Source organism: Metopolophium dirhodum, chromosome 3 (assembly GCF_019925205.1).
Source record: "Metopolophium dirhodum isolate CAU chromosome 3, ASM1992520v1, whole genome shotgun sequence".
Classification (NCBI taxonomy): Eukaryota; Metazoa; Arthropoda; class Insecta; order Hemiptera; family Aphididae; genus Metopolophium; species Metopolophium dirhodum.
Genome location: NC_083562.1, coordinates 11,342,534 through 11,361,909, shown reverse-complemented (window position 1 = coordinate 11,361,909; position 19,376 = coordinate 11,342,534). Strand labels below are relative to the sequence as shown.

At 34.6% G+C, this 19,376-nt stretch overlaps 1 protein-coding gene across 1 annotated transcript in view; it reads right to left on the bottom strand.

Annotated features, from left to right (window-relative positions):
• Nucleotides 1–19,376, bottom strand: part of LOC132942114 (BMP-binding endothelial regulator protein-like) — a 73,164-nt gene that overhangs the window by 36,121 nt on the left and 17,667 nt on the right. The window contains 1 exon segment of the mRNA XM_061010424.1: nt 15,342–15,446. Within this exon segment, the coding sequence (XP_060866407.1) occupies nt 15,342–15,423 (82 nt within the window). The 5' untranslated portion in view covers nt 15,424–15,446.

Sequence of the window (19,376 nt, the reverse complement as noted above, 5' to 3'; positions counted from 1 at the left end):
GTGGCTTCTTCCCTCGCGCTTTTCATGTAATAACTTATTTAATTATTTCACATATTCTCATTGTTTTCAAATATTGTGTCAGATAAAAGTTACTCAAGTTGCAAATAATATAATATTAATATGATATAGAGTCATTGAGTATATGATTCTTATGAATCAATTATTTGTATAATGTTATACTGTTTTTGCAATAATCACAATAGAGATAATATTGTGCGAGTTGTTATGTGCTACCAAAAAGACAGCGACAAAAAGCGAAGATAGTTTAATTCGACGACAAACTGCTCAAAAGATTTCTCATACAACAACAATAACAACGACTTTATAACAAAACAATATAATTGTATATTGTACAAACAAATACGATATGTACACGAGGATCCATTTATACTTTTACTCAAACAAGTAGCAAAGCTGAGTATCACGTACTATGACATATTATATTATATTATTGTAATAATTTTACTATTCCTCAAAGTAATAAGACTGATCGTTAAAACTCGATATATTTATATGGTATAAGTATACAAATTTAATCATGTTTCGAATGAATAATAAACGCGAGTTGTAACAATAATATAATCACGATCGATCACTTATAGTTGCACGATGTATGTACGTAGATGGTAGACGGCTTTCGAAAAATGTCAATTCATATACGTTCCCGGCCGGAACGAGATTATTCAATTTTAATAAATTGTCCAAATAGTATCGAAAAACGAACGTGGCCCACGATATTGTTGATTTTCGCAAATCAGTCGCGTTCTCGTGCAGTTTACACAATAACACGTCTTGTTGTCTATTGTCACGGTACCCGCAGTAAGCATCAAACTTTTTTGACAGCGCCCGTCTCGCCCAAGAATGCAGCACGCGATTCACGTCACACAGGCAGTCGTACGAAAAACCGGATCGGCCCATCATGTGTAGTTACGACGACGACGACCGATCGTAAGAGAGCAAAAACGGTAAAAAAAATAAATATAAATAAAAAAATATAAAACAGAAATAACACTATCGTGTCATATTATTATAGAAGAAACGGCGTCGACGACGACTGCCATGCCACTGCAGCTATACTCTGATACTAATGGCACGACGATAACACGCATATATAGGTATAGGTAAGTGTACGTGTATAGGTATATATTATTATTATTTTTTTTTTTTTGGAGAGCTGAAAGCGCCAGGAATTCCCGATTTCAAATCGAGCCGATATAAATAACAAAAATAAAAAAAATAACAGAAAAGACAATAATTCCGGAACGGGTATATATGTATGCGTGGTTATCGTACCGGTTGGGTCCATTAGGAGAGGTGAATAAAATAAAAAATAAAAACACACGCCGAGGGTCATTTGTCTACGACGCATCCGAAGACGATATAATAAAACACGCTCGCGCGCGTTCCATTATAACGTAATAATATTATAATAATATTATCGTATATAATAATAATAATAATAATAATAATAATAATAATAATAATATTACTCGCTCGCTCGTTCGTATTCCGACAGCGTCTGCCACGCGTGTTTGCGTGTGCGTTGTAACTGCAGATAGATCATCATCGCATTCCGCGAGCGAGCGATTCTCCGCCCGAAAATCGGCGAACGTGCATTGGTCCCGACGTCTAACCAGTAACCCGGTATGAACCTATGAAACGTGCGTACAATCGGTACACCCATAGTATTATTACAATAGTATTATATGTGCACCGTCGCGAGGGGTAATATTGGTGAGGAGAGGCGAACCATACCAGTATATAGGTAACCATCGACCGTACGGTCGAGTCACACATCGCACGCAGGTCGTATTTCATATTTTTATAATTAAGACTCGATTGCGCCGCGGGCACTATATCCGCAAAATTCCCAAATAATGGATACCGCATTTTTTGTTCTGGTAGTATATTCCATATTGTATATTAAACATTGTGCACATAATAATATGATCCGCCCGCAGTGTTCTTTGCTGCGCAATGCACATAATAATATAATATTTATGTTTAAGTATTAAATGGCGTTTTTCAATGAAATACCTAGATATCAGGATATATTTCACGATCCAACCAAATCAAACCGATAAAACTTAAAATATACAATTTAACTATAGCTGCTGTCTTATAAATTCCCCGACATTTTTCAGTTACATAGTGTGATCCAATGTCGTTAAGATTAGATGAGATTGCGTAGACTTATATACCTAACCAATGTACTCGTATGAACATTTTATAATTTTCGGTAAAAGTTTTGTCATTTGCCTAGTATATATACTTCAATAATGTGTAATGCTCAAAATCTATTATTTAGCTTTTTTCATCGGTACCCATTTTAGAGAATGCAATTTTAGGTTAACCTAAAATAATTACAGCGCACAGGAAAATATCCCAGTACTTGTAATGCTCATGATCCCCCAAATGATAATCTTAAATACGACTCAGGCAATAAAAGATATAGTGTGTCATATTATATATTTATTAGGCACAGTAAAAATATGTACCTGTCACCTTCCATAGTTCCATGCACGTTGATATTAATAATATAACTTAATCGGTAAACGAACTCGAAGTACGTTCAATCGTTTGCTGTAAGTATATTATAATACTTAAACTGTTACATAAGTTGCGCAGATAGAGAATCGCAACACTCTGTTCTGACAGGGTATGTCGGAAAAATATAACTTTGTAAAATATTGTGGTTTATACGCGACCGAAAAAACGTTTAGTAAATCTGAAACGAGCTAATGGAGAGAATGCTCAATCGAGGGCACGAGTTTTTTTATTAACCAATACGATATGCCCCTCGGTATCACCCTAATCTTCGTCGCAAATGTATATATCTAAATGCCATTTTTTCAGCAGTAGTGAACAAGACGTTCATGCCATTAAATTGGAATATTCTCTTTAAAATAACTGTGGAAAATATGCATTTAAATCTATAGATGTGTTTCGGTGTCACAGCATCTAGAGATACTATATTACGGTGATACGGGATATGGCACATGCTATATACTGTTTTAAATTACGACGGCGGCGTGATACCTATCTTCCTATATATATAGTATTCATCCATATTTATTTTCTAAAAAAATTCTTTCGGTTCGATGCCGCCGTCACAACCAGATACGAACCAATAAGTGTTTTACCCGAGTGAACGGCATCGTAAACGACGCGTATATCGTAGATATAATAAACGAAATTTATTTGTAATAATTAACGTTTGGGCTCGTGCAGTCGAATGCGCACAATATTACACGTATAAAAAACAAATAATAATCCAAGATTTTTATCGACGTTTTTCGTATTAAGTTTTTTACGACTATACAGCGTTTCTTATAATATTATTATATTCACACATTATGCATTACATATTATATTATATTATTATGATAATAATATATGAATTATTATAGCGATTACATTTTATACTGGTAAATAGCTGCTGCAGATCCGGATTCCGGAATATTTTTAAACAATATTGTCACGAACAAAATACTATTAGGTATTATATCACAAAACCGTTTGGACGAAAGAAAATTGTTATCAGGATAATCAAAAACGATTGAACATCACGTATATAGGTATGTAATGTAAAAAAAAATGTGTGTACAACATTACAGTTGTGATTAAATCAGATGCGCGTGATTTGGACGAAATCGACAGGTCCGCATGCGCCGGTGACCGAATAATCGACAAGTGTCCGTCATCAGTGGAAAGAATACGAAATTCCGCGACTTTCACACGTACATCATTTCGTTTTAAACTGGTAATTTGTAATCGAAACGTCGTCAAAAGTATAGTCATAATGAAACCGTCGCCGTTGCCAAATACCGCACGCATAGCTAGGTGCTGTATGGGAACCATAGACGTGGTACATGTCGTGTTCACAATGTGGTAATACCGTAGTACCGGGTCTATGTGTGATAATATGTAAACACTACATAAGGTACCTACAGAAAATTATAATATGCGTATACTGTTATTGCGAATTGAAAATACAATAACACCTATAAAACAGCTATAATTGCAGACTTGCACGCAGCACCTATATCGTATATACGGAATGGTTGTATTATTTTCCGTTTTCCTGCGCATTGATTAAATGAGAAAACGGTAAATCGTGGGGGACCACCCTGTATGTAGTTATATACCGCAATGGCTGCCGTTTCCGACTTTCGAGACAATTAGAGTGCGTTTTACGTACCTATTAATATTATGAATTATCATAAAATGTAAAGTGTATAATGTATATTGTGTACGGGAAATGTATAGCGAAATGTAAAATGATTATTAGCCACTAGCCAGTACACATAATATTATTATGTATCGACAATCGACTTGCGTGTACGTGATTTATATGCATGTATATTAATTGAGTGGTACGGAAACACGTCGTGTACGACTTATCGAAAGGTATGATGCCTAAAGCTTCAGCAAATAATACCAAATTTCACATAGGAGCCGTTATTTAGTTTTGAAATTTTCGTGAAATGTTTTAGTTGATTTTATTTTTAAAAAATACCACAGAATAAATTAATTTTAGTAAGTACCTAACATAAACATACGTTTTTTTTTTTTGTAGTTCAAAATGTAAAATGAACTTGTGAAAATCGGGAATTGTTAATTTCTTGTGAACTGTTACTGCTGTACAATAACATTATACAATGTACAATTATATACCTACTATGATTCATATTCGTTTAAGCCATACATTATAAATTTATTATGCCCAATAAAATATAAACATAGGTTGAAATCAATAAAGACTGTATAGTAATTATATGACGTCCAGACGTATTATGTATAATACAATATACATATTTTATACTATTATAGCATTAGGTCGTAAATTATTTTATATCTCTCATACGTATAATAATAAGTCTAAGTAAGTTAATTAGATTTTGACAAAAATATCTAGTCCAGAAATATAATATTATATGCGTTTGGTTTATTTTTATGTTGATGTAAATATTTTTAAGAATGTATACATTTTATCCATTTTTTATTGGAGGTGGAGACATTTCTACGGTAGTGTAAATTCCACGGGAACGTGATCCCCGCGTAAACAGTCGAAACCGTAGAAAAATAGCCAAAATTATGACGGTAATCCAATTTTGTTTTTACCATTATTACTATACATGTATAAACGAACGAAAGAAACGAATTTTTATTAAATATAGGAAAGAAAAAAAATCGATTACACTGCGAGTTCGGCGTCATCAAATAAGTACGCGAGCGGTGCGGGGGAAGGGGTGCGTGCACATAAATACCCTAACAGCTCACGAACCTTTCAGTTGGTTCCGGAAGTGCTGGTGTGTTAACTTCCTGTCGTTCACCCCTCGACGAGCTTGTTTAACGTAAAAAATAAGAAAAAAATACAACAACTCGACCATTACTGCCCAGTGTCCGTGTAGTTTATGTACACACATACACGAGTATAATACGACTTACGTTCTTTGGGTCGTACCCAAAGTGACATATTTTAGTGCGTCCGGGCGATTTTGGCGTTTTTTTTTTCATTTTTTGCGCACTTCGCGTTCAGCGTCAACGAGCGGTGTGTGTGTGTGTGTGTGTGTGTGTGTGTGTGTATATACTTATAGTATATACTATACAATAAATAAGTATATATACAACAACGATATACTTTCAATTAACTCCCGAGGCCAGCAACAATAAATACGCGTTGCGAAGACGCTCTGTTTCCGTTTTTTTTTATTCTTAAACCCGTCCACGATAAAACCAAAATATAAAAACGCATTTGGAAGTGGACCCTAGATGAAACGGACAATAATAATATAAACTCGTTATAACGCACGACAAGTGGTGTTATGGTTCTCGTGAAGGTGCGAGCTTCATACTGCCTAAATATTTATATCAGGTATTAATATTATTATCCTACCTATATATAGATTGTATCCATATTATCATTGATTATGTATTATCATTGAGTGGGTATCATAATATATTATAATAATATTCATAACCAATGATATTATTATACTATTATATCAATGAATAACGATGGCATTTTTCGTACAAATTATATTATTATATTTAAATCACAATCGTACTGAGGTACTATTTCCGTCCCCGTCAAAAGTGTTTGACACTCCTGACATTTAGGCCGAGACCCGTTTCGTGGAAAAGTATTTGCAGCGATCCTCATCTGGACCCCTGGGCCAAATTGATCGACACACACACTCCACTCGGCTTTCTCAGCTCTCTCTCTCTCTCTCTCTCTCTCTCTCTCTCTCTCTATCTCTATCTCTCTCTATCTCCTACCGATAACTCGAAGAAGGAAAAAAAAAAACAATAATTTACCGAGACGAAACGGACCTCTGCTGCTGCAGCAGTATATGGCCCATAACGACCGCGAGCTCAACCGGAAAACCCGTACTACACTTGACTCGCGCACTTTGTAAACGCGCAGTTTATCTGCTATTATCATTAGTGTTATTATTATTAATACTAAATGAAATGCGAGCGCGCGAGATAGTCGGCCGCTGCACATGTGCGCGGCCGGCCACCGCCGCGGGGCACCTAAACGCGCGGCCGACTGGTCACTACTACGACAACTATAACGGCAGCTTGACCTTGCCGCGGCTGGCGCGCACACACGTAATAACACTGGGCCGCCCGTTAATCTCGTTTTGAATGCGCGCGGACGGAGGAAAAAAAAAACGCAAACGTCGATAACCTAGAAAACGGCGAGGGAAAAAAATTGAAAAAAATTCGTCGTTGTTCCCGCGAGATTCGGCGGTGGTGGTGGGAGTCGGCTGCGGCGGCGGCGGCGTCAATAGTAGACGCGATCCCCCCCCCCTCACTCTCTCCCGCCAAAAAAAATAAAAACCACTGCGGAGAAGACAAAAATATATTATATTATACTATCTATCGAGTCTATCAACAACAATCATAACACACACATGCGCAGATGATCGTACGTGGTGGACAACGGTGACAATTTGCACACATAATATAATAATTGTTCGTATTAAAAAAAAATTTGATAGTGATATATTTTTTTTTATTTGAACTTTTTGTCACAATACGTATTTCGACAGTTAAATGGTTATCTCGTTAATTTGGAAAATAAAAATATTTAAAAACGTAATGATAAAACACGCAGCGTATGACTGGAAAATGATAAAATAGGAAATTTAATGTTTATTTGTTGGGAGCAAAAAATATTTTGAGTATTGTGTTGAAGCGGATCGAAGCATCAAGGAATAAAATGGACGATATATAGCCAAGTAGGTGCGTGTTGGTGACAGTTTGGGGTAGTTGAAGAGTTTATAAGAAATATCACAGTTCAGAGGTAGTAATGAATTAATATCTAAGAGCTGAGGTATTATTATATACTGTATGCTCAATGTGTTTAATTTGTCGGAGTATTACAAAACGAATACCACTAAGTTGGTGCTTAAACATTGTTCAGGATGTTTGACAAATACCAACAAGATTCTATAACAATTTGTAACTCTCTGCCTGTTATAATTTCTACCAACTGGCATGCCTAAACGTACATATTCTGTTACGAAAATACTAAAGGCATATTAATCAGTTGTAAATGAGAATGTTAAACTAATGTTAAACCTTTGTGTTCATTTATACAAAGGTGGTTTGGAATAATATCACAATAAAGAAAAAAGAATATAGAATATGAATAGAACTCTCCTAGGAGAGTAAAAGTTTTAAATCAGACACATTAACTATATAAATAAAATAAATCGATAGTTAAAATATTATAAATATTTTTGTTACACCAATGAGCTTAATGTATGATTAATAATTATATTAGATTTTTTTAAAGAAATATTGTAAAGGTCGCTAATAAATTTAAGTTTAAGGCTGTGTTCTATGAATAAAAGTCACATATAATATTTACACAATTTAATGAATATTTGATTTCAACTTTTATGATAGCTTTCTTATAGCTCCCTCCTCATTTTCAAAAATCTTGGCTACACCACTGCAGTGACACTGACACGCACCATCATCACCCCATCATATATAGGTACATAATACGAACGGCGATGGTCACACTGAGATAAAATAGTAATATTACTGTACAGACACAGAGGCTATATACCCTAATGGCTAATATAGGGACACGTTAATAACTAACACGGGTCGTACAATAATAATCATAAAACGACGAGCCCTACACGTAATGTGTAATATGTGTACGGGCTACAGATGGATTCGGAGAGATTATTATTACTACTGCTACTATATATACTGGCATACTGCTACTACTAATATACTTGTGTGTGTTTAATTATATAGTCGTGTACTTTACGGTGGTTCGTCCGAATGACACAAAAAACACAAAGAGATTAAACGCGACGATGAGAAATGAAGACGTAGTATGCGCACACAGGTAGGTGGTATTATATAATAATATATAAACGAGGATTGCCGTTTACCTTTTCACTATTCCTCTGTCTTTTATACCCTCCCCCCACCGCCAACACTATCCGTCGTATGACCAATATATATATATATATATTTAATATCTTACCTTTACCGTATTATATAGGTATACCCCACGAGGCGGTTCTCGTCACATCTATAATACGCGTCCTGCTCGACGGGGATATTTTCGACATAAATTATGATCTCGGTAAAACAAACAATCCCCGCTATGCACGCAGTCCTGCGTGTGAGTGAATTGAGTAGGTATTTGTTGTTTTTTAAATTTACATTTTCAAATTTTATAACGATACGCCCTCATAACAAAAATTTGGATTAAAAAACTCTCTTCGATGAACTGTATTAACGGCTGCGCCCAGAAATGTTGCCATGCCCTGCCTAACCCTCTTACCATCGCCGTCAACAATACCTCCACGAGTAATCCAGAAAACAAGGGATCGGCTCCTAATATATGATATTATATAGGTATGATAATATACGTATAATAGGTGTAACTTGGTGGAAGGGAGATGCCAACAAGTAAGCTTTGGCATCATATAAGCCTGAAAGTTCAACATGTTAAAAATAATAAGTAATAATCCATATAGCAATAACTAAATTAGTTTTAAAATATTTTTCAATTTTAAATAAATTGTATTCTAAAATAAGTAACGACGGTTTTCACGGATAACTGCTGCAGAGGATTTCCGTGGGCGGTGGCAAGTGTTAATGGCTGCAGCAAATAACTGCCATAGAATTATTATAAAATACGATATCGTTTATAGTTTGCATAATATATGACGTTAATTATCGCAAAATATTTAAACCTATTGCTGAATAAATTAAACATTTGATATTACATTGGTACTATGATTCGACCATCCGCCAAAGTAAGTATTTGGTATATTATGAGTAGCATACCACCCAACCATGGAACCTACTCAAAGATGGATAACCACCCGCGGGAAAACAAAACGTCCGCGACTCATTGGTGCCCTTGAGTTCTTCTGTAATGCCTATATAATATGTTAAGTTAACGTATAATAAAAACCTAATAGGATTTTTATATGTCATTTATTTGATTAGAATCTTAAACGTTTAAAATAATATACTTTACATAACATGATATAGGTACCTCTCTGTGCTATCCGACCGTAATATATTTATAGAGTGGACACAATAATATTTCCGACCAGTTGAATAATATCAAAATGATCGTAAAAAATAATATATGTTGATTTAAATATTACAACTTAATTTGAACAAATACGATCATTTATTCAATTTTTTTTTTTTTTTTATAATGTTATTCGGGGTAAAATAAATTTAAAATTGTCTCCGAATAATGTGACACAAACGCCCGGTTATTTATGTAGAGAGTAATAACAAAATTATGTGCACAGACAACTTGTTATTTTATTTTCAACGGTATTTGTGATTTATCGGATAACAATAAAAATCCGATGCATATTCAATAATTGACGAGAATCGTTAACGCGTGTATTATGTTGTTTTAACAACCAGAATTCCATATAAAAACAAAATTGCACGACTTAATCGTGTAATGGTTTTCATTTTAATATGCAATAAAACGTTTATGCCATTGTGCGCGAGGACAATGCTATAGTAAATAGATGTCAATTTTATATGTGTCTATACTCTATAGTGTATACCAATACACTTTTTTTTCATTTTTGCTGCAGACGAAGTGGTTTACAATATAATACACATTCGACGCATTTCGTATATTACTGCGCAGAGACGTATACCATATAATATTTGAAGAAACACTCGTACCCGAATATTATTTCGAGTAAAATATTATTACACAAAACGTATAGCGTAGGACGCAGGTCGTTTTTGTCGTTTTTTTCTTATGTTTCACTATAATAATACGATGTGGGAGATCTGCAGGAAACACCAAAACCACCGTGTAGACGGCGGCGGCGGAGACTTGAGTTTACGACATATATCGTATTATTATATTTATCATGTATTGTCGCCGTCGTCCCTTGTCGGGTCGTTCCACAAGACCTACCCAAGTCCGACGTCGTCGGCCATTTTGTCGTAAAGGATTGGCATTGCCAACCGCACGCGGAGGGCTGGCCGGTCTCGTACGACCGGCTCGTGCAGTAAAGACTTCAAATTTATCACGGCGATTTCATCAGAACCGATAACACCGCACAATGTCTGTCTGTCCGTCTGTCGGCGTAATTATGTGCGCACAATGAGCGCGGCGCAGGTTAAACGCCAGACAAACACACACACACACACACACACACACACATATATATTATATGAGTATTATATAGTGGTCGGTATAATATATAAATATATGTTACAAACGTATGTACACTCAACAGGGTCCCGCGAGATTATTATATACTTCGTTTTTGAAGAAAATGTTTTTTTTCCTTTCAATCTCTGCAGTTGGGTGTGACGTCCGCATCGGTATGTTCTTCGCGGCGAGGACGTCAAAAAAGCACATTATAATATATATATACCTTTATGTACGCGTTCGTCGTACAATAATAAAAATAATAATTATTATTCTCTCAGTGGTCATGATGTGTGCGTGTACGGCGGCCGGTGTAGTAGGTATATACCTACTCGAGGAAATGAAAAAAGACCCGACGTGTCGTCGTTAATTAAATATAATAAAAACGTAATTAAATATTGTACACTGCTCGGTATCAGGATCATATACTATACATAATATAAAAATATATATAGTGCGTTACCCTGTGTAGGTACGCTCTGCCGTATCGGGGCGCGCACAAAGGGTGTGACGAATTCGGTAATTAATAATATAATATTATTATTTTTTTTTTCCCCACTCACCCTTCCACCGGAACTTTCAAGTATTCCGACTTCGGGTGCGCGGACGACGCGTCCACCACAATGCACGCGATAGTAACATAATATAATGAATTGTGTTTCCATTGGTCGGCATCCGTTGTCGTGGTCGTCGTCATCGTCGGCAACCCGATAAATCTCGGTCTATATAACATAATACATACCTACGTATATGATTGTTATACGATGTGTATAGATAATGAGAACATGATTTAGGTCTGTTGTATAAATGCACACCTATAAACACACACACACATAATATATACTCATATATAAATAGGTCCTAACTTTCCTTTCAACCTCCAGCGCATAATATCTGTGATGCACCGTGAGAACCTAATCGATCCCCCACCGCATTCCGCGCACCCCTAAAACGCCAATAATAATAATAATCGGGGTCGGAATTTTTGACATGTCAATATAATATATATATATAAATACTTGTAGCACCATAATACTATATCGCAGGTCAGGTCAGGTATTCTGTAATAGGTACCCACACCTATGTATACCATATACCTAGCCTGGTTATATTCACTGGGTTTTCGTCGCACGTAAAAAAATGTTCTCCAACCGAATGAAGTAAATATATAAAAACGATATTGATAATATACCTATATTATATATTATTAAGCACATCAATGCAGTTTGCACAGGTACCAAATAACATAGGTGTTGGAAACCTTTAAAATAATAATAATATATCTAATTCTTATAATTATAATTCCTATAGGTTATGTATACGTAAAATTGAATGGTAAAAATCATTCAAACCGAAATTGCGTGCAAAGCCGTATAGTTTTACTAAAAAAAATACCATAATATTATATAATATATACCTAATATTAATAAACACAAAACATGAAAATCTGACAGGTTACAGATGTCAGATACCGTGGGTGTCGGTCACTCGTCAATCTCAACTCACCAATCCCAACGCATTTTAAAGGTTGTTTACTATTTGTATACCTAGAGTATAAAATATTACGTCTTGTGCATTATGAAAAATTCGATATAATACATCCCATTCTTCTAGAATCATAGTCACCTACTGTATTTATACAATAGATTGCACTGATGTGTATTATGTTTATATATTTTTAGTTTCCAAATATTTAATTAGATACTCAATAAAATTCAAAATATGAAGCTATATAATATAGGTATCAGATACAATACATTACAAATACCTATATCCGTTTAAACTATCTTATTTCAAATGTAATAGATAAAATACATAAATCGGTTGGAGACAGTAAATAATTTGTGTGCGTGGTATTGGATATGCGGCGGACTATTAATTAATTTAAACATATTTTGCTCGACATTCATCGAGATAGAAAATTGTTTATCCGTCGCATTCTCTGCAAGGATGTCACGATGAAATGTTTCAATGGCACAAACTATGAAGACGAGCCTAGCAAAAAAAAAAAAAAAATCATTTGCCTCGTCAGCCTCTCTTCTGCGTTCAATCTGCAGGACCACGCGTACATTACTATACAAAAATAAAACTCTGTTTTCGTTTCGGCGGACTCATCTCGGCACTTATAAATAATAATGTTTGTGTCGCGATCTCCCAACCGAGTTCCACCACGATAGCCTAGAGGTATACACCACAGAGATTATGTCACGTGCAGTATAATACCGCATACCATGTAACGTTGGTGTAACACTTATGCGTCGTTGGCAAAGGATTTCTCGGCACCCGTTTCCCGGTCGTAATGGCCGCGAGTGAGATGTCCCTATAATACGTCCGTAGTACAGTGTTGTCACCGCTGGATGACGACTGAGGCACGAGGCGCGAGTATATAATAATAATAATAATGATAATAATGTTATATTATATGATGTCATTGATCCGTTTCCAAAATATCCAGACGCCCGACGCCGTTGCGGAATGAACGATCCGTTTGGTCGATGCGCGAGAATATAAATATATATACAGGACGGAGAAAAAAAAATGGAAAACGGTTATTTTCGATTTAGACCTGCAGCACTTATGTAGTGCGACGAGTATGTACATCGGACGAAGCCACGACGACTGTCCCGCAACCACGGTTAATACTCATATACCGCACTGTTATAATATATAGTGGGTGGGTAAAGTTAAAATGTTATAGTTTTCGATGATATTACATAATACCTATTGATATCGTTGTAGTTTGTGCACTACGCGGATAACGCGTGCCTGCACCGCATATCGTATTGTAATTTTTGAATTTTAATCGTATAATATGTCATATAATCTCAAGTTGAAATTGTAATTTAACGTTTTCAACAAAATTAGGTTAGGTTGGATTTGGCTATCAATTGGTAATAATAAAAAAAAAAATCACAATCATCAAAGATAAAATGTAAAACTATTATTTTACTATGAATAATCAGTAATCACTGATAGGTACTATATATTATAAAATAGTATTCACTAGGTATGAGTAATATTTATTTTGAGTTGCTGTTTTTAAATGTTTCAGTTCTTAAAAATAAATACTGCAATTGAGACCGAAAAAACATGGCAATAATTATGATAGTGTAGTTAGGATTTAATGAATATTTTATAGACTGCTAATAAACCTGTTACAACTATTACATAAAGATAACATTGCTATTTACAAGAACATTTTCCTGGTTTACCTTATTAAAATTAAAATTATGAAAAATAGTTATTATATTTTATTAATCTATTATAGGTATTATTTTGCTGATTGAACATTATTAACTTGGGAAAACGGTACATTATGTTATCATCTATCATATGATTATATTTAATATAATATGCTCTCAAAGCATTAAGACTAATGAGTATACCTACATTTTAAAACTAGGTAAAACATTATTTTTTGCAGAAGTGATAAGACGCTTTTTATGGCATTTCTTCACAATAAATATTAATTTATCGATTAAACATTAAATTGGAATGGATCACGCGTTGCAGCTGTCTTTTAAAGTTCAGCAAAATCGAATTAATAGTATGTAATATCTTTTAATAGAACACCGAGCTAGTTATACCTGTTATATTGTATAATAATAGTGCAACTTTGGTCCGGTGTCGAATTCGTGCACCAATATATACTTGCGCTCATCGCCGAATTTCTGAGAAACAGACCATATCATTGGCCGAAAGAGTTGTTTGAAGAGGTATTACTCATCTCGTCTAAAAACGAACTTGTGATCCGTGGAAAATCGCACGTTTATATTAATACGATATTGTATTGTATGTATATTATATATATAAAGTATGACGTCACCCACGCTCATCTCCACTAAACATCATTGCGGCCATTCGAACAAAAAAGTTCGTTATTCAGCATATCATCGTGGCATGCCCTTTGGATTTGCGTACATAATACTCGATCGGCGATATTTGTAAAACGGAATAAAAAATAAATTATAATGTGGGTACAGTGGTCCACGCATTACTACATATTATAGGTAATAGGTGCAATATTATTCGAACGTTTTAGAAAAAATCACGAAACTCATAATAACATTCAGATTGTCGCCAATATATTTTCGATAAACAAATGTGATTCTATTATCTACATTCTACACGACACTACGTTTTTAGAAAGATGTATTTTTTTCTATTTTGTATTGTTTCGTTTTTGTTTCGTTTTTGCTTTAGCAAATTACAATTACCTTCATTTTTAATTTCATATTCCACGAAATGGTATATGTTTTTCTGAAGGTTTTAATATTATGTAAAAATGTGTATGCGACGAGAAATTATATATTATATAGGTAGGTATACATAATCGCACGAGCATAAAAAATTGCGTGCAATTTTTTCATCTCTCCGTTTCGAGTTGTCTCCGAGACTTTACCCTTTTCTGAAACGCCGCGACGACATGTGCTCTGTTACGTAGCATTAGTAATAATATATAATAATAATACACCCGGAGAAGGATAAAAAGAAGAATCTTAATCCTCCGCAGCGACCGGCTGGCTATTAACGCGAACAATTTATTTGACAAAAAAAAACACACACGCGCGTTTGCGAGCGTATATATTATATATGAATAAATAATAATAATGAAAAGAAAAAAAAAATTGTAAATAAAAAAAAAACTTGCCTCTGAGTTGATTGGCGAACATCCCGACGGGCAACAGCAGCCAAACGGCGGCGGCGACGGCGATTATTCGGCAGCGGTCCATTGCTCGGCGGCTCTCCGGTCAACCTGAAAGCAAAAACCCACACAAATTCAATTACTGCACTGCTCCGGTAATGCTAACCAACGCCCGAAGCGTGGATTTCGGCATAATATAATATAATGTACAACTTGTTTTGTCCTTTTTATTATTAATATTGTCGCATTATTTAATATTTTATTTCGCGCTGCTCTTTATAATCACCCGAACGCACCACAGCGATATCACATAATAATATATAATATGTGTGGCGTATGTATATAATGTATACAATAAACCTTTCGCGCGGACGACAATACGAATCATGCGGTTAAAATCGCATCCGAAGATTATTATTATCATCGTTATATTGTTACTGTTATTATTATTTTTTATTATTATCATTATTATTGTGATTGTCGTCATACACACACACACACACACACACTTATAGGGTTATATATATATATATGTGTGTGTGTGTGTGTGTGTGTGTGTGTGTGTACGCTTGGTTGGCTGTTTTGACGTTCCGAGAAGCTGCGCATAAGAAGACGAGAGAGCGGAGTGGACGAGAAGGAGCGGTAGTAATCGGTCCGACAAAGATTATACGAAGACGACGGTGCTTTTTAGCTGACACGGTGCGTTTTTTGTGTGCGTGTGTATATGTTATAATAGCCATTAGCCGCTATATTATAGCAGGGAACGTTTTTTTAAAATTTTTTTTTCTTCTTATTTTTCTATCGCCTATTATATACCTACGACCATACGCCGCACACTGTTTATTATACACAACGTGCACACTATATACGTATATAGTATACGTATATATATATGATAATATTCTATACACCTTCGATACACGCGTGGGATACGTTGATCTTTTGAATTCAATATCATTTTTGTTTCAAGTACATTATTATCATATTATGATACACAGCCGAATAATAGACGTATACCTCTATACAAATTTTCGATTTCGTGAATAACGATCGGATAATACCTACATGCAGTATATTATAATATATTATATACATTCATTACCTATATAGTATATATATATATAATATAATAATGTGTGCCATTATAAATCATTACCCGCACTGAGTCTATAGTACATGTTTTTGTTTATAAAAATATATAATAAATTATCATTTTAAAAACGATTTACCAAAAAATCATCGCCTCGTTTAAATCGAAACTGATAAATTGAGATATGGACACTTTGTAGTTCAGCTATAAATGAGATTTGTAATACTCTATAATATATATATATAGGTATTATTTATTACTATTATTTTTTTTTAACAAACATGACAAAATTTAAAGTGATTTGCCAGAGGGGCGTATCATGCTTTACCGACGGGCCGACGGCCTTGTTAGATGGGAATAAAATACAATGTTACTGTACGTTTTTGAATGTATTAAGCGAAAAAATTGAAGCGTCTTCTCGTAAAATATTTAAACAAGTTCATGAATGATCATAAATCAAAAACTGGTCTAATTAGTTCTCAGACATGAATATTAAACTTTTTTTCATCAAACGTTATGTACACAGCGAAAACGATTCTTTAAGGCTAACACAACTACTTATGTCATTAAACAATTTATAGGATTTTATATTATGTTTATAATATATATAAATATATTATTTATAAGGAAAGTATGTCTGATGTGTCTGTATTTTTATAATTAATTTAAACGTAGACATGTCAACGCGGTTGAGCTCATATTTTTCAACGCATTACGCTTTACTTTATAAATAAAAATTACAAAATAAAAATCAAATATTGAATAGATAGATTCCTTTCGATTCGAAGTACACATCAAACGATTTTGCATAAATTGTTTCATATATCAAATACCGGGTAAATCAAATTTAAATAAAAACTAATCACAACAGTAAACAACACAAAATCTTGAACCGACTTTTTGTTTTTAAATTTTCATTTAAAAACTTATAAAGAAAACAAACAAATTCTAGCCTGCCCGAAGTTAACAGTCGAGACAACCGCACACAACTGGTACTTTACTGATTATTTGCAACGTATTAAAAGCAATATTTACTATTGCAAATGGGAACGAGGATGCACTTGAGCACAACGTTTTAAACAGCACATTATAATATGCTCTTCTAATTAAAAATTCGTCTGGCGCGACGTCGATTGATGAGTCACGTAGTATTAATATTGATAACATAATGGTGGTAAATTTTTTTACAAAACAAATTTTTAATTTAAATTTCCAACCATTATTTTCTTATAGCTATAAAATAATAATAATAATAATAATAATAATAATAATGGTTATGATAATAGTTTTGGTAAAATAATATATACAATAATAATAATAGTATAGGTAGCATAATAATAATATTAATAATAATTATTATTATTATTTTAAACTATTTTACGCTGTGCATCGGGTGTCGAGTATTCTATAATATTATACTTATTCGCCGATTATTATTTTTAGTATGCCCGAGAAGTATTTAAAAAAAAAATCGTCTATTAACTATATTATATATTAAGTCGTCGTGATCGTTGTAAATTGTGATTCGAACGAATTCGTTTAACCGGTATTATTCCATAGAAACTGCGCTCTAGTTGTAAAATATTCACATTCGAAATTAACTATGGTAAAATATGCAAATAAGACCGGGGTTCAGTGCGTTGCAGCAGCGCCTGCGACACGAATCGGTTTCCTGGTACACGAAAATACGTATCTACCACATCCTTTGGCGGTGGAAGGAGCTTTTTACACGTCGCCCGACGACGATATTTTGTAATGCGCACCCATGTCGTGACTGTCTGAAAAATAATCTAATTCGGAGCGACCGTTCCTATTATGCAATTATAAGCAACGTATTATCGTATCATATAAAGTATAACATAGGTATATTAGAATATAATACGTTTCTCGTCCACCCGACTCTCGTGTAACAGCAACACAAATAGAGTCACCTACACGTATTACATGATATTATATATTATGATGATGGCAATACGATGTACCTACAACACAGGTATTTACCTGCCAGCGCGAAACACAATATTGTGTCACGGCCGAAAATGCGTTCTGGTTTGGAAAAAAGTTAACGAAGTCCGCAGGGGAAGCGAGCACTGCGTTTTATCGTAATATATTTATACACACATATATACTATATTATATTATGTGTGTTTAATCCGCAACAGCAGACGCCCGGCAAGACTTCAATAACCCGAAACGGTTTGGCGAATTTATTCAAATCTACATGCGATATATCATATTACAATGTTCACGCGTCGACAGTAATATTACAAGTCGCAACCACTAGTCAGATTATTCGTCTAAATCTCTTTCTTTTTTTCTCGTGCGATTTCGGCGCTATCGTGTGCGGTCATTCGCAAACCCGACTGAAGACGTCACGGGTTGTTTATCTCACACTACACTCGCACACAACTACTGCAGCAGTGATAAACAATATTATAATACCATCGCAAAAGTCCCGCGATAGCTGCCGATACGAATTTATTCCAACATGAAATACTACCCCGCACAATATATAATAATATACGTCGTATATATACAACGACGCGCGTATATAATATTATTATTGTGTACTTTTGAATTCAAAATCGTTGTTCGATTATAATATTATCATTGTGCAATATCGATTTCGTGACGTTGGTGTTTCCTATACACTCCAGATACACACTCACATGATATATTATTATTGGATTTGGCGGTGATGCGGCGGCGGGCGTTTCGGTGCACTACGGGACTCGTCCAATAGTGTCCAAAGTTTAAAAGACAATAATTTGTCATGCCGACCACCCCCTCCCCCCACCGCGGAACTACTAACGCCGCGCCCTCCCCCTTGACAGCCGCGATTGTTTAAGGGAAATTTAATCCGTTCCGACACTTGCAGTCACTTGAAATAAAACCCCGCGTTCAATATATTGTTATTATTATTATTATTATTATTATTATTTACTAAAATG